At 38.9% G+C, this 23,531-nt stretch overlaps 1 protein-coding gene across 1 annotated transcript; it reads right to left on the reverse strand.

The window, feature by feature from the left end:
- Window positions 1-1,447: 1,447 nt before the first annotated feature.
- hspa9 (heat shock protein 9) lies at window positions 1,448-15,170 on the reverse strand. Its single transcript, XM_062425044.1, has 16 exons — window positions 14,880-15,170; window positions 13,465-13,523; window positions 13,128-13,215; window positions 10,925-11,106; window positions 10,684-10,808; window positions 10,522-10,595; window positions 8,084-8,190; window positions 7,826-7,988; window positions 7,637-7,729; window positions 6,964-7,173; window positions 5,588-5,815; window positions 5,257-5,479; window positions 4,897-4,991; window positions 4,651-4,743; window positions 3,686-3,826; window positions 1,448-2,781 (listed from the first exon to the last, which is right to left on the reverse strand). Exons 1-16 carry the CDS (start codon window positions 14,958-14,960, stop codon window positions 2,689-2,691), a joined length of 2,055 nt encoding a protein of 684 aa, XP_062281028.1. The 5' UTR covers window positions 14,961-15,170; the 3' UTR covers window positions 1,448-2,688.
- Window positions 15,171-23,531: the final 8,361 nt, after the last annotated feature.

The following is a 23,531-nucleotide window of genomic DNA, read 5'->3' on the forward strand; positions in this document are numbered from 1 at the left end:
GTAAGTCTGATGAAATGATTGCAACTGTACCTCTTTATCTTTTTTTTTTAACATGCTCATTAAACCAATTTCAGTAAGCTGTATTTCTACAAGGTGAGAGCTGTGCATGCACTAAAAGGATCAGTGCGGAGATATTGTGTACCCTGAAGTTATCTGGACATTATCTGGAGGAGCTGTATGCATCCACACAAATAACTAGACATTAAACAGTCTTTATTCTGTCAGCTCCCTAGTACAAAGTCAGTGCATGTCCATGTGTGAATAGAGCAGAATTCACATCAAGCGAGTGGGCATGTGGATGACGTTTCTATCATGCGGCTGGCACTGGATAAACACAGTAGGCCAGAAAAATCTGCTACGAAGCTACTGCTAAAGGAAGAGAGGACTTCCTGTCATTCCTCCTAAAATAATAGCTGTTTTATTTTTTGTGAAAAGCTGAAAAATGCTGAATTATAACCACAGTGTACTTTTTTTTTGTCACATAGTCATAGATTGGGCATGTCCAAACTATTTTTTAAAGAGTCATGTGGCTGCAGGTTTTTGTTCCAACCAATCAAGAGCACACAATTCGACCAATCAGCTGTCTGAAGACTGAGATCAGTTGATGAATGAGTCGAGCCTGGTGTGCTCCTAATTGGTTGGAATGAAAACCTGTAGCCACATGAACCTTTACGGAATAGTTTGGACACCTCTGCTGTAGTTCGAGGACCAAATGTGTATTAATCCACCGCTGGAAATAGTCCCCAACAAATCCACTATTTCCTCCTGTTTGATTAACGCTTGACGAAACCTACAGTGGCCACCTGTTCTAGGAAATTACTGATCAATTTTTTCAAATTAAACTAAATATTTGAGAGCTGTTATTTGAGATGTCTTCTATGTGAGACTTCAGTAGGAACCAATGTGTCTTTAACAACCTTCTGGAACATGTTCACATTTTTCAGAATGTGCACTGAAACATCTCCAGGTCATACTATACGCATGACTAAGACTTTAAAATAAATGAGCACTTTTCATAAGAAGTCTTGTATAAAATCAACCTGTTATATAACTTGCTGACCTGTACATCATATATTTGCCACTGTGAGATATTGAAACAGTACCTGACATCATTGAAGAAAGTGAGGACAATTCAGTTGTAGGAAATCTCTGCAGTTTGAAGATGGATCCACCAAGGCTGGAAGATAGAGCTCTGCCTCCTTCTGTTGGTTGTCTGTATGATAAATTAGAGCCAAAAATAATGCAGGCAAAGGTTGCACAGGTGTTTAGGCGCTAATCGCTTTTCTAAACTGTCTGAAACCTGGTACTCAATCATCATTAAGCTCAAATCTTACTGATTTGAAGCAGTGTAATGCAGATGAAATCTACAACACCTCTTGGCTGCTCTCATAAATGTAAATGAATGAAAATCTACTTTATGTATCATTTATATCATCAACACACAGAGTCCCATTTCAGATTTTTATTAGAAAAGACAGCAATAGTTATAATGACCCTAAATTTCCAACTCCAGTAATATAATCACAACCCCTCCCGCCTTCCCCATTTCAGTTCCATAAGCTGCCTCCTGCCTGCCTCTTCGCTCCCTTCATACATAGAAGCAACCTGGATCACTATCTGGCAGACAAAAGGCAGCTATCACATTTACACCAGAGCAGTTTATGGCAGCGACAAAACTTCCTGTTGGAGGGGGAATGAATGACACGGCTGGACTCCATATTTCCACAAATCGTTCGGCAGGTTCCTCGCATCCCAACTCTTCCTCCTGTTGCTGTGTGTCTGTTAGGATGGAGTTAACTAAGGCCTCATCCTGTGTTGTGCAATATTAAGATCCGGATTCACCTGATTCACTTCAAGTTCAACTCAAGTCAGCGATACCTTCAGATGTGAACTTCACAGAGCATCACAGAAGAGGATGTAAAGAACTGAAATAAAGTGTTTCTTTACATTCTTACATAGCAAATATACCGTTTAAGGAAAGCTTGCCCGCCTCCTCACATATACATCCTTATTCTGTCCTCACAGGTTAGTATGAGAACAATCTGTCAGGGGACATGAGAGGAACAGAACTAGGATCACAATCCAACTGAAGATGCTTTTTTTTTTTTTAACAGATTCTGAAACTGATGAAATGAAAGCCTTCTGCATTCATTTGCAAGTATTTAGAGTGCGCTCAAGACAACTGGGACTTTTCTTGACATGAAAAGTCAAGTCAATCATTCCAGATAGAGTAGCATCCTACCTGAGCTGTTATGAGCACACTATTAAAACAAGATATCCCTAACTGATGCTGAACACTGTACAATATTGTTTTAAGCTGGAGACATGAACAAGCTGAACAAAAAAAAGATGAAATCTACATGATGTCTTCGACCAAAAAAAAGAAAAGTTTTACTACCACAAAATGTAAATCAACAGCTTTGTAAAAATAAACATACATTGTATTGAGAGATAATTAAATTACAAACAGACAGGAAATCATAGGACTTAGAGGAGCATACATAGACATTTATCCTTTCACTAGAGTATTTTACTGCCAAAACACAGTAGAATAATATATTACGGTGAGAATGACTAAGATTCCGCTCGTCACTCGTGACTGCCACTCCCTCCCAACCCCAAGTCCACCCCGAGCCTGACAGTCCTCCGTTGTCATGGAGACCCCCTTGACAACCAAGTGCAAAAGGTCTACTGCTGGCCTTCCTTCTTCTCACCCTCTGTTGAGCCTGAGCCTGAGCCGCTGCTGCCGCCACCGCTGCTGCTGTCTCGCTCTGCTGCCATCTGCAGGATGAACGAGTCAGTTAGAGGTCAGGTTGAACAAAACATCGACATTTGATCTAAATTGCAATGTGGCTGACTGCAATATTCTAATGGCAGAAGGTGCCGTATTTTTTTAAGGCAAAAGGGTATCAAAATATCCTTTTAAAGTATTGTGGTCCTAGCCTACACATCATATTCTACAGACAGAAAAATAAATACATACAATTTTTTTATTGAGGTTCTGATATTTAACAATAATGTATCTATCCAATCTCTCCTATCATAGTTCTTTATATTTTTGTCAGAAAGAACCAACATTTGGTTCTAAAGATGGGCACAAGTATAATTATAAGTTAAGTATTACAAATTTAAGAATAATAAAAAATATACTGAGTTCATATTTATATTATTTTTTTGCGCAGAGCTGAATTCCTTACATGAAAAGAAATGAAAAAGCCATCTGAAACACACTTCATTTTGAAATAAGCACCTCATTTAACTGCTTTGTATTTGATGTAAAGAGCACAGAGAGGATCCTATCCTACTTCAAATAAAAAAATCCATATACAAAGCTATTTAAGATTTGAATGGATTTTCATTTGTTTTCTCACCTTATCTAAAGTGTAATGCCACATACCTTTCATTCGCTCTACTGTTATTGTTCATGATCAACTCCATTCCTTTAACTGTTTTCATCATCTCATTGTTGTCTGTGTTACAATTCAATTATAAATGATTACTTCAGTCCTCCAAGTTAGATGAGCCCTGTTCTACTCTTAGAATTAAAATTAAAGCAATAACAGAAGGTGTATGAACTAACTATTTAACTATCAGTGAAGTGAGACTGATACTGTCCAAGATATCAACCAGAACTTTCAGAGATTGTTATTTGGCTTTTATTTTGTAACAGGGTGAATCTTCTTACCTTCTTGTAGGCCATTTCAAAGAGTTTGAGTGACGACTGCTGCAGGGTGGAAGCCGCCTGTTTGATGTTCTCTCCTGTTTCTGAGTCCTTGTTGGCCAGAAGATCCCTCACCTTTGTGATCTCCTCTTTCAGCTTGGTGCACTGCGAAGTGGAGGAGAAGAAACATGAGTCAATGAAGGTGCATCATATGTTCAGACAGAGACAGATTTACACTCAAAACAAGACTCAGCAATTCTGCCATCATGTCCTTTATAGAACTAAGTGGTGTAAATATAATTGAACTGCATGAAAATAATAATTGACCAAATTAAGATTGTTTTTGGAATTAAAACTCATTTAATTAAAGATTTTTCACCCTTTTTCATAGGGTCAGTTTTGACCCATAACACAACAGATGTAACAATAACTGCTCATTTTAACATAAGAAAACAAACCAGTTATTTTGGGAATTATTTTGTTGATCATTAGTCTCTTATGGTCTTATAACATATTTGCCTGTTTTGTTCATTTTAAGCAATAAAATAGTTAAATTGTGCCTAAATGCAAGTATATATATTATGATTATGGATGAAAAATAAGTCAGTTGGCAAATTAAAAAAGCCCCATGAATTACCATCCAGTAAAATGTTTTGGGCTTATTAATGAATCAAACATGGGTCAAATCTGACCAGCCATCACATTTTTCTAACACAAAGGTTAAATTCCATGACTTTTCCCCAAACTTTGAATGATTTTACCTCTATTTCATGATTTTTCCAGGCCTGGAAAATGACATTTTAAAATAATAACTTTTCCAGGTCTTTCAGTGCTGTGGGAACACTGACTTCACAGCAACGCAGCTCCATAGTTATGAAGGCAAAACGTGAGTTCTCTCAACTTAAAGCAGCTGACTGAGCTTGTAGTATTACATTTTGACATAAAAACCAAACTAACATAAATGAGTAAAATAAAGTGTGCAGCTGTACCTCATCAGCAGGAAGCTGGTCCTTGAACTCCTCCATCTTAGACTCTGTGTCATGAACGATGCCCTCAGCTGTGTTGACGGCCTCCACACGTTCCTAATTAACAGTCACATAAAAACAGACCATGACAAAAATGCTCTGATAGTCTTAAACAAAGAGGCTCATTTCAAGTGCCACTTATTTTCCCCCTGATGTAAAATGTACTTGAGTACACTCATCATTTCTATCTTCACTATTTGAAGCTCTCACCTTTCTCCTCCTGTCCTCCTCTGCGTACTTTTCGGCATTCTTGACCATGTTCTCGATGTCGTCTTTACTGAGACCTCCTGATGACTGGATAACAACTGTGGACAGTGCAGATGGGATGTTTAGACACTCAACAAGCAGCAATTTGACTTTTATATATCTGCTAATTAAAACTATTGATGATACAAGTCAAAATGAAGGCAAAGAACAGTCAGCTGAGACATCAAACACAGCTCTAAAAATCCATTTCACTCATAAACCTATTGATTTAAATATTTACTCTACAAATGAGTTCTACATACTAGCAGAAACAAATCATTACTGAGAGCCTCGACAACCATGATACAGACTGCAGTCACTCACTCTGCTGCTCGCGGCCTGTGCCTTTGTCCTTGGCGGAGACGTGGACGATGCCGTTGGCGTCGATGTCGAAGGTGACTTCGATCTGAGGGACGCCGCGGGGGGCTGGGGGGAGTCCCACCAGAGTGAACTGACCCAGCACCTTGTTGTCTGCCGCCATCTCTCTCTCACCCTGACACACCTTGATCTCCACCTGAGTCTGTCCGTCGGCTGCTGTGGAGAACACCTGAGAAGAGTGGACAGGCATGCTTCAGAACATTTCAAATCATGTTTGATGATAAAGCAAACACAAAAAGTCTAAGAGCCTCATAGAGTCCAATGTTGGTGTAAGTACCTGGCCCTTCTTGGTGGGGATCGTGGTGTTCCTGTTGATGAGTTTGGTGAAGACTCCGCCCAGGGTCTCAATACCCAGTGACAGAGGTGTCACATCCAACAGCAGCACGTCGGTGACATCACCTGCCAACACACCACCCTGGATGGCCGCTCCTATGGCGACGGCCTCATCAGGGTTTACGGACTTGCTGGGAGCCCGACCAAACAGGTCCTGAACAGTCTGCTGAACCTACAGAGAGACACAATGAGAGTCAAGCCATACATTAATTAAAGTCATGTGCAGCAAGAACCACAACTGACTATGGGATCATGTTTTTGGGCACAGTAATAATTAACAGATGGTATAAATCTAACAAAAAAGATCAGATTAGAGAGAAAATGAGGAAACCCACACTGGATAATAGAAGACTAAACGTGACCAATCTGCTTTTTTCAATTTTATATACAAGTAAACTTGTGTTAGTAAGTTTAATATTACACATGCTTTCAAGTAAATGGAATTCAAAATCAAAAGAAATGCTGATTAGGACAATAATTTAGTAATGTGCATTTTTCTCACTGCCTGACAGCTCTGCACTCATATTTCTTTAATCGTTCATACTTGTAATACCACATTTGGCCAGCAGATGTCACTCTTCATGTCTGGATCAGATCTTATCCTTCAGTGATTTGATGGGAAATTCACAGGATTTTCAAGGCAAGGTTGATCTGCTGTGAGTGTTATTGCTGACTAAAAACCTTGTCTCCTCTTGTATGTATGGTATTGGTTTGGTGTCAGTGGTGATTAAGATAAGTGCAGAGAGAGTTTAAAACACAATTATTCAATACTATGTAATTTAGCTTGGTAATAACACAACTTAAGTGTTTTTGAATTGATAGCAAACATAAGTAGAGAGAGGTATGCTACCATGGCAACCCATCCATGACCATTTTGGGGTCATATGTTTTAATGTCCTCCTCTTTATAAATGGTAAATGGACTGTACTTATATAGCGCCTTTCTAGTCTTTTCGACCACTCAAAGCACCATCATTCACCCCATTCACACACATTCATACACTGATGGCAGGCAGCTACCACGCAGGGTGCCAACCTGCACATCAGGAGGAAGCTACCCATTCACTCGCATTCATACACCGTTGGCACAGCAACAGGAGCAATTAGGGGTTAAGTGTCTTGCCCAAGGACACATCGACATGTAGACTGGAGGGGCCGGGAATCAAACCGCCAATCTTCCAATTGGAGGACGACCGCTCTACCTCCTGAGCCACAGCCGCCCCTAACTTTCTAACGTTAAATAAGGTGTACTGTTACTCTCTGGTAGCACCTTTGGGCTCTGGGCTGATGGTGTGTGTGTGTGTGTGTGTGTGTTGTGTACCTTGGGCATACGGGACATGCCTCCGACCAGCAGCACCTCTCCGATGTCACCCTTGGACACCTCGGCATCCTGCATGGCCTTCTGGCATGGAGCCACGGTGCGGCGGATCAGGTCGGCCACAATGCCTTCAAACTGAGAGCGGGTTAGCTTCATGTTGAGATGTTTGGGGCCGGAGGCGTCCATGGTCAGGTAGGGGAGGTTGATGTCAGTCTGAGAGAGAGAGAGAGAGAGATACGTCAGATAGATTCATCATTCATGAATATCATCACATAACATTAGCCTTTACACATTCAAACTACAATAATATTAGTAACATTGGTCTTGATGGAAGCTCATTACGAATACTTGGTGGAATGCTATTAAAAAGGTTGAAATAGGCTGTGCGGCCCAGTCCTAGGCCTGCCCTGCTGTCAGTATCAGGACAGTCCACTCTCACTGAGCCGAGTCCTGCAGCTCAGTGACAGCAGACTCTAAAACAGAACCTGCTGCAGTGAAACAACAAAGGAGCTTCCTCTACCAGCACTGTAACACTGAGCCAGACACACACACTGTCTGGACAGCTGACTGAGAGCTGGGGTTCAATGCTAAACACAATCTCATATGTGACAGTGAAAGAGTACACAGATCTAGAGTAAAGTGGTCTTGGTGAGAATTAAAAGGTGTGTGTATGTACCTGCAGTGAAGATGACAGCTCACACTTGGCCTTCTCGGCAGCCTCTCTGACTCTCTGCAGAGCCATGTTGTCTTTCAGCAGGTCCACGCCAGACTGAGTAGACAAAACATACACACATGAAATCCTGAAAACACAGACAAACATGAATGAGAGGCTCAGTTAAAAAAAAAACCCGACATAAATATGTACCTCTCTCTTAAACTCCTTGACGATGTGTCTGAGGAGGTGCTGGTCAAAGTCCTCTCCTCCCAGGAAGGTGTCGCCGTTGGTGGACTTCACCTCGAAGACTCCCTTCTGGATCTCCAGGACTGAGATATCAAAGGTACCTCCACCCAGATCATACACGGCGATACTAGACACACAAACACACACATAAGTCAGTTTAGTTACAAAGCACACCAATTAACATTTTGTAAACTTCCTTTCTTTGTGATGACTGATGCTCACATCTTATCCTGGGTCTTTTCCAGGCCGTAAGCCAGAGCGGCAGCTGTTGGCTCGTTGATCACACGCAGGACGTTTAAACCGGAGATCTGACCAGCGTCTTTGGTGGCCTAAAATCACAAAAAGACATTATACATTTAGGAATGTCGCAAAGTATTAGCTGTACATTCATTGGCTCGGGAAGGGGGGTGCTGCCTGTGCTGCAGCCCCCCTCGTCAGGGCGTCAGCTCCTCCTGCACAATTTGACACATTTGGCTCTGATGCACAGACATAGCAAAATTTCAGCCAGACATGTCTTTGTCACAATTCAATTACTGTCTCATGTTAGACACAGGACTCTGGAATGGTTTCTTTTAAATACAATGATGCACTTTTCCATTGGTCAGTGATATGAATCTGACTAAAGTACCTAGTAAACTCAGTCATGGTTTCACCATGTAGAATTCTCTAATAGCCCTTCAATAACACAGAAGCATTGTGGGAAACAGTGCTAACAAAAACAACACATATGAATAAATATGAAGGTGATTGATCAGACAGCGTGTTGCTACGGTAGTAACCCCTGGTTGACATAGCAACAGACCGTCCTGTTGTCATTGTCTGTAGAAATCAACCCCTATCTGAGTTTATTTCTCTATTATCCTTATGTAGCATGACTGATTTCTCCCCTCACCAGAATGTTGTGCTTAGACGTGTAATTTAGCCTATATTAACCACATTTCTTGTTAAAATATTTATTCATATGTGTTAACGTTGTTAGCACTGTTTCCCAAATTGCATCTGTATAGTTGTAGGGCTATTACAAAGTTATACATGGTGACAACATGACTGAGTTTAGTAGGTACATTAATCAGGTTCCTGAGCTCGAGTTTGTAAGCACAGAATGTGCGCAGCACGCTGAATAACTGTTTAACTGCAATGTTAAAACACTTGATGAATGATGCATGCATACTGTTCAGAAATCATAATATTAAGTTGGGCAGTATGTGCGTTGTGCTGCACAGTAAGATTATATCATGAATAATATCAATAATAGCATAACACTACAATTTGATGTCACACATCTGAAAACATCTTCCAGTGCCTGTGTACTGTATTTTTTCCACACTGCCGGGAAAGACAAAAGCATTACAATACCAATCATTTATTAATAAGTGGTGACCATCTGCTAACTCTCTCACGTTTCCACCTACAGTAACTTCTCTCCAAACTGGTACCAGTAATAATTACACAATGTGGTCTGGTAGAAGTGCACTGAGAGGTATGACACTGAGACCAGGACCATTGTAGGCTCTAAAACCAAAGCAACCAGCTTACAGATGCTACTGATCCACTTTTAATTAAAAAAAGTTTGGATATGTATAATTTTTAAAAAGGAAGTGACCGAAAAATAAAAAAAGCTTCATGTTGATTGACTACTAGCATACTCAACTTTATTACCCTAGAAACAACTGAGTTACTCTTTTCATCACACAAAACAGAAGAATCAGGATTTCCCTCAGATTGCTGCTACCAGTTACTTAGCATCTTCTTTCTGCACTACATTGACTTCAGTTAAATCAAAGATGTTCCGGTGAGAAGATGCACCGCTCTCTACTGGCAGCGTATTTTACGAGCACTTTCTCAAACATGGGGGAACAATCTTTGAACGGGTGATTTACAGTGACTGCAGATACACAGAAAGTTAATCTCCTGTTTAAAAACTCCAGTGGGTCATAGTGGAATACTGTGAAAACAATATTCACAAAGCACAACACTAAATCCTGCTCATGGTGACACCTATCATGTCACCTTAGAACTTCTCTTTCTGGAACGCGACTCATTATCTTACTGTTTTTAGTGCTTAACGATCGTGCTTGTAGGTCACACCAAGAAAATGCTATTTAAAAAAAAAAAAAAAAATTTCTTTGCTTTGAGGCCATGACAACATAAGACATGGATTTTTTTTCTCATTGACCCTAAATTTTATGTTTTGCAAACCTCATACAGACCTCATTTGTTCAAAACTTTAAAAAATAACATGTTAGAGACTCCTTCTGTTCATGTAGAAGATGAGAAAATGAAACTCAACTTCAAAAATGTCTCCAGCAGGATCTCTTATGTCAGCAGTGATTTGTGTTATTCTTCGTTTATACACTAGCACAACCTGTATCTATAGCAACCATAACACAATCTGATGGTCTTTTTGTGCATAACATACCTCATACAAGTGGTAAAGATTGCCCAAAAAATGTGGGTTAAATTGATTTTGTTTTTGACCAGATATCATGACACAAAGTGATCTCTACCAAATGGTTGAGCAGACCTAAGCATTGGAGATGTTTTATTAACTAAAATGTGCTATATATGTAGTGTCGCTTCTTTTAAGGAATATCTCAGAGCATAGTGAGTGTGTGGTTGTCAACCACACTGATTACATTTGTGTGTGTGTGTGTGTGTACCTGTCTCTGAGAGTCATTGAAGTAGGCTGGTACGGTGACCACAGCGTTCTTCACTTTGGTTCCCAGGTAGCTCTCTGCAACACAAACACCAAATCATTACTAAAAACCAGAGCTCACATGTGGATCCTTTTAACAACCTGTCCAGTGCAGATGAAGTCATACCTGCAGTCTCCTTCATCTTAACCAGAACGAAGGCTCCAGCCTGGCTGGGGGAATACATTTTCCCATGAGCCTCCACCCAAGCGTCACCGTTAGATGCACGTACAATCTTGTAGGGCACGTTCTTCCTGTTAGTGAAAAGAAACAACATTAACATCCACTGGAATTACTAGTATATTATTAGACTGTATGTTTAACTGTATCCCTCCACAAGAGGAAATAAATCCAGTTAAGATGCACTCACAGGTCTTTCTGGACTTCTGGGTCGTCATAGCGACGTCCTATCAGTCTCTTGGTGGCGTACAGGGTGTTCTCAGGGTTGGTGACAGACTGGCGTTTAGCCGGCATGCCGACCAGACGCTCCCCCTCTGGTGTGAAGGCGATGACTGACGGAGTGGTCCTGGCTCCCTCTGCGTTCTCCAGCACCTGTGAAGAAGAGACAAATCCTTTAGTTCCTTCATGAAACTTCAGACATCTGCAGTCATCTACTCTCATTTTATGTGCTGCTTGTTAACTACAAGCTGACCAACAGACTCTTTGTCTGCAAGGTGGTTTTACAAATCAAATAAACTCTTATATCATTAAATAAATATATCATTAATTCCTTGAAACTAACTGAAAATGCCTCAGAATAGTGTAACTTGGTTGGACTAACGTTCTCCAATAGTAGCACCGGGTTTTTTTTGGAAGTTTTAGTTGCTGCCTTTCTCTGTCAGACGTGTTTGTTAGTAGGCTGTATGACAAGTTGATAATGTAATTATTGGGAGTAGGCATCGGCCGGTTACCGGTTTCAAGGTATACCACGGTATGAAAAAGTCACGGTTTCAAAACCACTAACATTTTCCGTCATACCGTTCCTGCGGTATTTTTTTAATGTGACGTCTCGTCAGAGAGAAAGTGGAGGCCCCTCAGGTCGTGTGCAGCTGCAGCGTAAAGTCATATGAACCAGTTCTGATATAAACCAACATTTAGTCCACAGAAACTAAAGACATAAATGTCTTCTGAGCCTTTTGAGCATACAGTTGCCATGGTTACAGTTGTTGGACAGTGTAACAGGCAGTGCTTAGTTGTTGACTGTGCTCTGCAGTAATGCAACAGACTGACTAAACCTCAATTAACTTTGTTTGAAAACATGTTTCTGCTCACCTAACGCTCACTGTCAGAGTTCATCTTGAGAGGAGAAGCTCTCACCTGATACAATGTTGTGATATTTCTTTATTGAACATCTAGATGGTTGACTGACATTAATCCAACACTCATTCCACATAGCAAAAAGAAAGATAGTTGACTGAGTGTCACATGAATGCTGCATTCACAGTACTAAATTTGGTTTGTCCAGCTTTTTTTGTGCTGCTTCTTGTCCAATTCTCTGTAAATGGATTTTATTCCATAATCAGTTTCTTCCAAGAATCACTAACATCAGAAACATTACTGATAAACACAGAACGTCACTGAATGAAGATGCTTCTTGTCAAACAGCTAAATCAACTTCTGAACAGGAGATATGATTGGCCGCTGGATACAACTGCTTTACCTATCAGGAACAACAGTGTGCGATTCCACAGCTTGTTTTAATGAGACTTTCAAATTAAGGTTGTTCTTTAAATAATTCAGATTTCAATCACTGCTGTTTTCAGGAGCAGAAACTAGACTACATGGTAAGTTAGAAGTCAGTCAGGCGGAGGTGTCACACAGTTGCTGCTTGTTGTCACAGCAAACGCCAAAGACAAGACTGGAAATAACTGTTTCTAAGTGGACCTTTACCATTAAAAAAAAAAAAAAGAACAGCGGTTGTTTAAACCATTATCAGCTAACCAAAACATACTGTGATGATTTCATGTCACTAAACATCAGGCTGCAATGTTGTGTTTCTCATTTAACTAATATATGTGTTAGTTGGAAACACCTTCACATAGCATAGTGAGGCACCAGAGAATTAAATGAGATGAGAACCAAGAGAACACCTGTACTACCAATAGACACTTATTGTTGTTTGCATACATTAAAATGCTTGAGGCACTAACTGTCTAACTGCCTAACTGTTGTCTTTATAATCAGATTTTTTTTTTTAAAACACCTTTTCATGGATGCATGTCTGAAGAACAAAGGGAATTTCAGTTTAACTCCCAACTTAGTTAGAATTTGTTTTCTTAAACTTAAACTGTACAAACAACATTTCAGTCAAATTTACAACTGTCACTCTTCCTGGACTTTACAGAGTGACCGACAGCTGCAGAAACTTGCTTTTCAAGTCAATATTTAAAGACAAAGAATACTTTACAAAGCTAGAAAAACACATACTTCATACCCATTTAGAGAAAAGCTGATGTCTTTTTTGTGATGTCTACATTTAACTTTCACTTTTTCCATCACTGAGACGGAAAAGTTCACGAGCTGTTGTGACGCTGCCTGAACTAAACCTGACAGAGGTGTCCGCTCGGCATTACCTTGGCTTGTTTCCCCTCCATGACTGCCACGCAGGAGTTGGTGGTTCCCAGGTCGATGCCGATGACGGCGCCCTTGATGGCTTCTGACCTGCAACACGGACACGATCACTGTTACAGGTGTATCGTGAAAATCTAACCACAAAGTTAACAGAGCCAACAATAGAGCAGTGGTGGTCTTCCTTCTGTGAGAAAACCCACTTCCCAGTCAGTTAAGTGTTTCTAAATTGATTTAATCATTTACTAAAGAGCAACAACCATCCTCCAAACTGCCACAGCTGCAATTTTACACATTACACTTTGAGTTATTTCATGGATTTATTTTCATGCTGATACTCACGCATAGTCTCTCCTGGACAGAACTCTGAGAGCATCTGGTTGGAAGCCACTCCAGCAGGCCTGTGAACATATCACAAAATGATTACATCACAATTACCACATACTGATGCCCTTTAGCAAATACATGTTAAAATATTAAGGAAATATCCCTCAGAAATGTAATAAAACTTCCAACAAGTGATCAGCCAATACAAGAAACCTGTGGCCACTCATTTAAGAATGTAACATTAAAAACAACAAAAACCTGAATCAGACTGTTACAACATTAAAGGTGGTAAGATGAGATCAGATCATCTACTGCTGGGTTTTTAAATACACACAAGAAAATAAATGGTGCAGCTTTCTTTAATCATGCTGCAAAAATGATGGAACACTCTCCCTAAAGCTATAAGAGATCTGGAGTCTGAACAACTTTAAACATCTGAAAACATATTTATTTAATCTGGCTCTTAATTAGTGTCACTTTAACTTATTTTAAATACATGTCTCACTTTTACAAGTTGTCTAATTTGATTATATGCTGTTTTATTGTATTTTTCATTTTTCTCTGTCAAGCTGGTATATTATCACTCAATACCAATATCACTGTTGTAACAATGCCACAATTATTTTTATTATTTATCTTTACCTATTATTGTTCTTATTCTTTTCTGTACTTATTATTTATTGTTCTTTATTCTTATTGCTGCTCTTCTATTCTATTTTACTGTCCGCTTTGCTATTGTAATAATGCAAATTCTCCCATTGTGGGACTAATAAAGGAATATCTTATTTTAAAGCACTTTGAGCTACATCCCTTGTATGAAAGATGCTCTATAAATAAAGTTTATAACTTATTAGACGCAGCAAATGGAACTAATGCAAGTGTGAATGTGTGACTTTAACTTTGGAACAACATGAGAAATGTTGCAGCATGTTGGGGGGGAGGAGACAGCTGACTGAAGGTCACTGAGCCATTCATCCTCCAGGTTCCAGCCTTGGAGCCAGTTAACAGTGCTGTCTCACTAAACACGCTGACTTTAAACTGATGAAATGACAAAGGAATACAGCTGTCACTTCAACACAGTGCAGCACGCACAGTCATTAGGAAGGTGACCGGTGAGACGACTTATGCAACATGTAGCTTCGCTTCAAACACCTCCAATCACTCTAACTGCGTGAATGAGAGCTCAAACTGAACAACAGTGAACAAAGTGAGGTGATATATAGCTTTGCACCAGTCTGTGTGTGTTTAAATTAGATAACGGAGCGACGAATCATATGTTCATAGTCACGATTAGCTAGCCTCAAGCTAACTCTGCTAGCATGCTAACCTAGCCGGTCGGTTGTCAAATCATATCAGTCGAAACATTTTCATGAATGTATGCATGCACGTATGTAATTGGTTAAGGTTATTTGCGTGTGTTGGGGACTCACCTTCTTGATCAGAGAGGAGACATTTCTGGCGCTGCTTCTTGTCGGGAGAGTCCTTGAAACGGTTCTGGCGACGCTCAACATTTTTTGACAACTTGGCTAACAAGCTAACAGGCTAACTAATGTAATTTAAATAAACAGCCTAAGCAGGACTGGAGAGTTGAGCGGTGAAGAGAATGCGACAGAAGTCAAAAGTTCCAGGTGGTGTGTCCGGTACAGACCTGAGTCGAGTCCGGTGAAGCTGCGTGTCTGTGGGTAAGACTGAAGAAGACTACTGCGACGCTGCTTCTGGAAGAATCCAACACATGTTGCACCATGCGCCGCTAGAGGACCCACAGAGGGCTGCCCGTGTAGTGCCTAAACACGTTTTAACAATTAAAAAAAACGTATTTAATCTTTATTTCATTTAATATGCATCGTACAGTGGTGATCTATTATAAATAATTATGTATTTTTTTATATATAAAAAAATGTGTATATTTGTACAGTTTTGTCTTTTTTTGTGATTATGAACAGAATAGGTCAGCTATACGTAGTGGGCATCTGAAGGTCATGATGTAACCGGTACCAGGGGTTTAACGTTAGTTACATCAGGGATGATAGCTCCTGTTCTTTTTGTAGACAAGCTGTTGAAACACTTATTCATCTTTTCATAACAAAAACATTTTGGTCTGGTTTAAACCATTTCATTTTCCATTCTCACAATGTCACTGATCATTTTACTCTTAAATATATAATATGTTACTATGACAACAGAAAAAATAAGTCACTGTATTATGTGGTTGACTTTTTTATTTTGATGGGGAAATTCTTTATCCATAAACAGAAATTCTTAGATTCTCAACCCTCATTTGTCATTTTTTCTGTAGAAATCAATTCAACTGTCAAATCGCTTTCCTTGATAAACAATAAGAACATTATAACAATATATTTGTTGAACTCCCTTGAAACTAGAACTTACCCCTATTGTAATGCATATAAAATGTTTTGTTTTTTATTTTCATCCTTTATTTGTTTATTCATTAATTATATATATATATATATATTTAAGTGAAGACATGTTATATATATTTTATTATATATTTATATTTGTACTTGTATGCAAATGTATTGTCGATATTCAGCCCTCTGTCATTGTTTATTGTATTAGTTGATCCTGACTTTGTTTGTATATTTTGTGAAATAAAGTTTATAAAACAAAAAGTTACATCAGGGATGCTGCGTGAACATAGGCTGTATCATTAAATGTCCATATGTAAGCTTGTGCGCTCCTATAGTTTATATTTATATACATACACATCAAATCTATAGGCTACAACAGAGAGCAAAAATGATCAAATATTTTAAAAAGTGTCCATTCATTTTCTGTCAAACAAGCAAGCAATTAATTGAGTAAAAGTTTCAGTTCTACTGTCAACACCGTCTTAGTTTGTAAATGTTCAGCAGTAAAAATCTCTTCTAGTAAATAATGTCCATACATTATAATATTTTAAGAATTACAGCAGCAACATTAACATCTGTAATATTACTGTATAATTCATTTTTAATCCACTGAAAAACAATGATGTGATATAGATGTTGCCCACTGGGTGGCAGAAGTGAGTAGCCAGTATGTAACATCTGTTTACATCCGTTTACATCAGCCATGATCCCCCTTGTGCAAGTGACCTCTGGTCACCAAAGAAAATAAATACAATTGAATACATCACAAAACAAATCCTTTCAATACAATTTATTTGCAGATTTACTGATAACAAGTGACTGATTATTTGATTATAACATTTCAATGTGTTTGAAATATTTAGACATACTGTATATTGAGGTGATTGCAGCCAACACCTGAGTAACAAAGGCACTGTTTCTTAGTTTGAATGTGATCCTCTCATACCAAAAGACATGGTTCACTTAGTTGTACTGAGAGATTTTTTGAAAGCAGTTACCAGTAAAGAAAAGCTGACTTCACTCTTGAAAATGAGGTCAGCAATATGCAACACAATCAAGATAATAACTAAAATGAATGTAAACACTTAGTATGGGATTGCAGAAAGGTAGTTGGGTGTACATTCTGTCCACCCTCTTTTTCAGGCAGCAGCAAACATAACAAAAGACAAAGTGTATATGAAGGTACAAACCTGATCACATGTTGATGAAGTCATAGTGAATGATCAAGCAAGAAATATACATACTGCTGGTAATCAGAAGTCATAATTAACTCTTTCCTTGACTTAATACCTTAACATTTTCAATTAATCACCAGCTGTCTCAAACTGTGTGTAAATAGTAGTAGTAGTATCTGTTAATCTATCTGTTAGCTTATGCGTGGGTTATTATTTGCTAGGCGGTTCTTTGCAGGGTCCAAACTGGCCTTGTGTTGAAATCATGTGGAAAAGTACTGAGTAATCAGGTCTTTTACAGTTGTTGTTATAATCAACAATTCAATCAGTGTTACTTTTTAAAATATCAGGTGCATTTTTATATCATGTTCAATATGTTAACCACCATGTAAGTAGTTTATTTATAGTGGGTGACATACGCACTTACAGTTAATGTGAGCTGATGGGGAGAAAAGTAATAAGGACATTTCTGTTTGTTAATGTGTCACCAAAAGATTACACAACTGTGTACTTCCCATCTGCATGTTGTAGTAGCCTCTATATAAATGTTACATGTTCCAGTTCTTCACTGAGCCTCTGAGGTGAAGTGTTTACCTGCTGCTGTCCACCATGTTTACGCTGCACCTGTCTGCCTCTGTCCTCGTCTCTCTGCTGTCTTTAAGTGCATCAGCACCAACAGCAGATGACTGCAGTCAGCTGGTCCAAAATATGACAGCGGATGAGCTTCCTAAGGTACAGATGGCAAACTACCAATATTCTGTGGCCTCACTGTAATATTTAATGAACAATGAATTACTGCATTTAAAGTGTTAAAAAGGAGATTTGTCAAAATGTTAATTCAGCTGACAGTGTCTGACTTTTAATAGTTAACATTATTAATGAAATAACATGTAAGGTTAAAATTCTATTTTGTTGCTCTGAGCAGATCTTGGGCAAATGGATCCTAATCGAGGTGTTTGCAGATGATGGCATATTTAAGTCAATGTATGAGAATATTGAGAGCTCATGGATAGAGTTCAATACAACTGCAGACAACCAGACCCTTCTGTTAAATTCTAGAACCCGATCGGTTCCCAACCCGCACCAGTAAGTGGTCTCCTTTTATCAGTTATTTTACTCTGTATAAAAGTTCATAATGCACTTATTTTAATTAGTAACATCTTAACAACATGGTGGATGCTGACTTCATGTGTGAAAATTGTGTGTAAATTCAGAATTTTCAGACTGTGGTGACTCGTAGCGTGCGAAGTTGCTAAGCTTGCTGGGAGCTGGAGTCAAGGACAAATCAAGTGAATGGAAATAGCAAATATAAAGTTGTTTCATCAAGTTTCACAATACAAAAATGAAATAATATAAAAAATGATGAAAAGGTAATTCATTGCCATTTCATTGCACTTTTCTATGTTGGGGGTAGTTTTTTCCCCCCGAGTTCCGATTACAGTGGATTGCAGCATTAGAATGAGTCCTTTATCTAAATAGAGATCGGGTTGTCTTCCACATAGCCCACCATGTTGCACCACCAAGTTTCTACAGTAGCCCATTACAGACAGCTGCAAAATGATGGCTAAAGGCTGACAACAGAGTTGTGTTGCTGTGCTATTGGATAGATTTTCTGATCTGAACAGCTGATAGATCAACTGACAGCAGTGAATAATGAGACTAAAGGAACATAGGAGTGAGCACCCATGAGAGATGTGAATGGCATGCTGGTATGAGAAATATAACAATAAGCTTATGAATGCAAAAGATAGACTGAACTTTCACTAAGCTCCAAAGTTGACCTTCAAGCAAGAATGAAGAACTGTTGACATTTTTCTAAAGTGCTAAAGATAGCAATTGTGGGTCATGAGATGGATCAAACATCTAAATGTTGTTTATTTCATTTCTGCCCTTTGGATACTTAAACATCCACAAATCTTATTTTAGGAAAGATCCATGTGTCGGAGTTCCTATCAATATGACCCTCGCCAGTGGCAAAGACTTGGAAATCTATCGTGAGTTGTTTTATTGAAGACACACAATGACAAATATGTGACAGTTACCTCTCATATATGATAATAGTCTAATTTTAACCTCCATTATAGGTTTAACAGATGCTGTTATGACACAGTTTTTGAACAATTTAATCCACATATATTCAGTATATCAAGAGTATTGTCCTCATCATGAATCTCTGTGTCATGTCCTTCAGCGTTTGACACACTCCCCCACTCCAAGTTCCTGCGGACCTGCCCTGACTGTCTTATCGTTCACCAGAAAGACAAATACCAATTTTTGCAATTATTAGGTAGGTATGGGGATAAAGACATATTGTAGAATAATGTTTGCATATTTGATGCGCTTCATGACACATCAGTGTCTCATATGATGCTAATGGATTATACCCACAAAATATATACTCTGTAACTTTTTCTAACCTTAAGTTTAGGTAACCTACTGGTATACAATTGCAAGTAATTAATGAGTAAGTAAAACCAACTAAGAATTAGATCATTTAAAACACTACAATTGACCGTCATAAGCACCAACATTAGTTGAACTGTTTGTATAACTATCAAGCTTTATTCTCTGTGCACCCTCTATGCACATATACTGTACAGTTTAGAGCAGTAACAATGGCAGACAAGTCATTTTTTAGAAACAATATGTCCTTGATATGAGACAGTGGTAGAAAAAAGCAAACTTCTTATTTCTCGAAATTTTGTCACTGAAATGACAACTGTTGTTGGCAGCTTTTATCTGCTTTAAAAAGCAAACACTTAAGCTGACATTAGCTCTATGAGTTGGGTTAAAACATTGCTGCTGATTTCATTTTTTCACCTAATTGTTTTTAAATGAGGACTCACTAAATATGCCTTAAATAAACACTTGAAGGCTACATTACATGAGATCATGCAGATTTACCTTGGCAGCATTTCCCAAGAATAATAAGGAAAAATGTAAGATCAGACTATAATCATTATAACAAAGACCTATTCGGCTGCTTAGAGCTTACATGCTTGGACACGTTAGTTGTATGCTTTATTGTTGTTACACTTTTAACTTTACAAGACGAAAAGGTATTAGGGATGAGGATTGTCTATGAGTTTGGCTGAGGAATGACTTCCATGCAGTGTGAGAGGCCTGATGTGCCTTATGGTTGCTATGGTCGTACTGGACAACACCGTTCAGAGGAGGCCAATGGTCGGTTTACACTGAAGCATTACAGACTAACTGTGTTGGCAAATTTAGTTAATCTGATACCTGATGACCTGCAAGCACACAAAATGTCCAAAAAAGCGTCTGATTAGGAGTCAAATTATCCACAGCAAAAGCTTTTGAGTTTAGTGACAATGACTGTGTTTGTTTTACGTGCATCTACCTCTTTTCACTATTACTCATCTCTGCAGGGAGGACTCAGACTGTAGCAGTTTCTGACTTGGAGACCTTCAGGAAACAAGCTGCGTGCCTCCAGCTTCCCGAGCTTCCAGTGTTTCACTATGACACGAACAAAGGTGAGAATTAAGTCACAATTCTTGACCAGTGAGAATTAACAAAAGAAACTCATTCAGGTTGTTTAAAGTGGTAATAATCTTCTTCTTTTTTAAAAAGAAAAAAGCCATACTGGAATGCCCTGTTCAGATAGTAGCTTGCATGGCCTGTAATGTTCATATATGCTGAAACAAAAGATTGTCACTATACTCAGGAAACTGCTGCTGCTGCTACAAGGCCCTGATTTGATTGGTTTTTATCATGATTTATCTAGAACACATTGTCATTATTTTCCCTCAGTCTCTTTTCTCTCAACCCTCATCCTTCCTGTTTGACCATGAATGTCTATCTAAAGTCAACTGTCCTCTTTTGCCTTTACAGAGCTGTGTCCTGAATAGAAGAGAAGTCTGACTCTACACTACAATAAATCATCCTTTATGATCCATCCAATCAACAGAGCTCTTAACTAGGGCTAGGGATTTTTAAAAATATGAACTTGTATTAATTGTATTGGTATTCATAACTTGTATTAATCATTTATTAATTCATAATTTGTAGTGCGAGAAAATGAAGACAAACGTGTCCAATGTGATGTCTTCAATTTAATGCTGTTGTCAGACCAAAAGCAAAAGCACCAAGAAAATAAGAACTTTTTTTTTAAAAATAAATTCTTCCAAATAACCAAATACCAACACTGGCAGTAGGGTCAATGACCATACTGACAGCCCTGAAATAAACACAGTACAATGTCCTGTACTATAGTACTATAGTCTAATGTTGACTTTGACTCATGTTTGACCAATATATCAGGTAGTGGCCATCATAACACAAGACAAAGAGTAAATGAAGGCAGAAGACTGATCAAATGATGTTGACGTCAAAAGCTATAAAATATACTCCTGGTAATCAGAAGTCATAATTAACTCTTTGCTTGACTTAATACCTCGAAAATTTCAATTCATCACCAGCTGCCTCAAACTTTATGTTCGTAGTTATCTGCTCAGCCTATCTGTTAGCTTATGCGTGGGTTATTATTTGCTAGGCGGTTCTTTGCAGAACCGGGGGGGGGGGGGGGGGGGGGGGGGGTTCTACAGTTTGTCAACAGCTCTTGGAAAAAAAGCTGTTTGGCAGTTGTTTGCCCTTGAATGCAGGACTCTGAGCCTGCCACCGGGGGTGTGAGGGGGTCGTTCATGATGTTTTTGGCCCGTTTGTCAAAGCGATTTGATTGAATGTCTCTCAGGTTTGAAGGAGGACAGTAGATAATCCACTGTGCTTGTCTCAATGATCTGCTGCAGGTCTTTCTGTTGTGATGCAGTGCAGCCATAGGTGAGTGTGCTCTCTAAAGTGCAGTGGTAAAAGTTCTTTAAAATGTCACTGGGGAGTTAGTTTCATTTCATGGTCCTCAGGAAAAGGAGGTGGTTGGGCTTTCTTGATAAGTTGTGTGGTGTTCAGGCCCCGGATCAGATCCTCCTGTACACCCAGGAATTTGAAGCTGGCAACCCTTTCCACCTCCTCTCCGTTGATGCTCAATCCGTTGTGATGCATATTTTTTGTTTTTATGAAGTCGATGATCATCTCCTTGCTTTGTTTTCTTTGTGTTAAGGTGCAGGTCGTTGTTCCTGCACCATGCGGAGAATGTCTGTATCTCCTCCCTGTACGATGCCTTGTTGTGTAGGTGTGGTTGTGTAGTCAGCAAATGTAATGATGGTGCAGTTTTTTGACCAGTTTATCTGGGTTGATGGAGTTGAAGGCCGAGCTGAAATCAACAAACAGCCCACCATGTTGCACCACCAAGTTTCTACAGTAGCCCATTACAGACAGCTGCAAAATGATGGCTAAAGGCTGACAACAGAGTTGTGTTGCTGTGCTATGGGATAGATTTTCTGATCTGAACAGCTAATAGATCAACTGACAGCAGTGAATAATGAGACTAAAGGAAAATAAGAGTGAGCACCCATGAGAGATGTGAATGGCATGCTGGTATGAGAAATATAACAATAAGCTTATGAATGCAAAAGATAGACTGGACTTTCGCTAAGCTCCAAAGTTGACCTTCAAGCAAGAATGAAGAACTGTTGACATTTTTCTAAACTAACTATTGTTGTTATGATTTGTAGTGTGGGAAAATAAAAACAAATGTTCCCAAAAGAAAAAGTGCAAAGAAAACAATCAGATTCTTTCGATGCAAAATTGTCCAACACTGGCAGTTGGGTCAATGACCACACTGACAGCAATGAAATTAACGTTTTTAAAAGTAAAACAAGCCAACTGAACAGCTTTGATTGTCGGAACTATCAACTTAGTTGGCATTGCTAGGGAGAAGTAATGTCTGGGTTTCCTTACTCAGAAAATCGATGGATGAGTGGATGTATGGAGTTACACTTTACAATAGAAATACATTGGAATAGAATAGTAGAGTTTAGTTTCATTGTCAGATCAAAACCTAGTATTTTGAGTTTTGTGGTTTTCACATTTTCAGAAGGGGTGAAAAACGATACAAGGAAAGGAAAAAAGTTTTAAAGAAGGATAAATAAAGACAAAAATAAAGAAAGGGGTACAAAAGTGAAGTAAAATGATGTTTGTGTGAGATCAGAGTATTACTAAATGTAAAATCAGCAAAGTATCCACAACTATCAGATCAATATAATAGTAAAGAGTACAATACACTACAGTACAGCATAACATTTTCCACACCATGTTTGTGAAATGTCCATTTGAAGCATAATGAAGGCTGTAGTCCCCTTTAATGCTCTACATGCCATTGATAAATGCATTTGATAACATTGATTGTTGACCTGAAGAGCACCTTCTACACTGGGCAGAACCAGTATCTGCCAAGGTTCCTTATTCTGTACAAAGTCAAGAGTGAAATAATGGGCCTGACCAGGCTGATGAGTTGTATTGATGATGACATAAGTGTTCAAATGTTTGTTGTTCTTCTATGCCTCTCACATTTCCTGTTGGCATTTTCCACACCATGTTTGTGAAATGTCCTTCCTGGTCTGCAATACAGATATAAAATAGTACACACAGATTCTGTGTTGGGTGGCTCTTTTATCCTCTGACCTGA

This window comes from Scomber scombrus, chromosome 9 (genome assembly GCF_963691925.1).
Source record: "Scomber scombrus chromosome 9, fScoSco1.1, whole genome shotgun sequence".
In the NCBI taxonomy this organism is placed as follows: domain Eukaryota; kingdom Metazoa; phylum Chordata; class Actinopteri; order Scombriformes; family Scombridae; genus Scomber; species Scomber scombrus.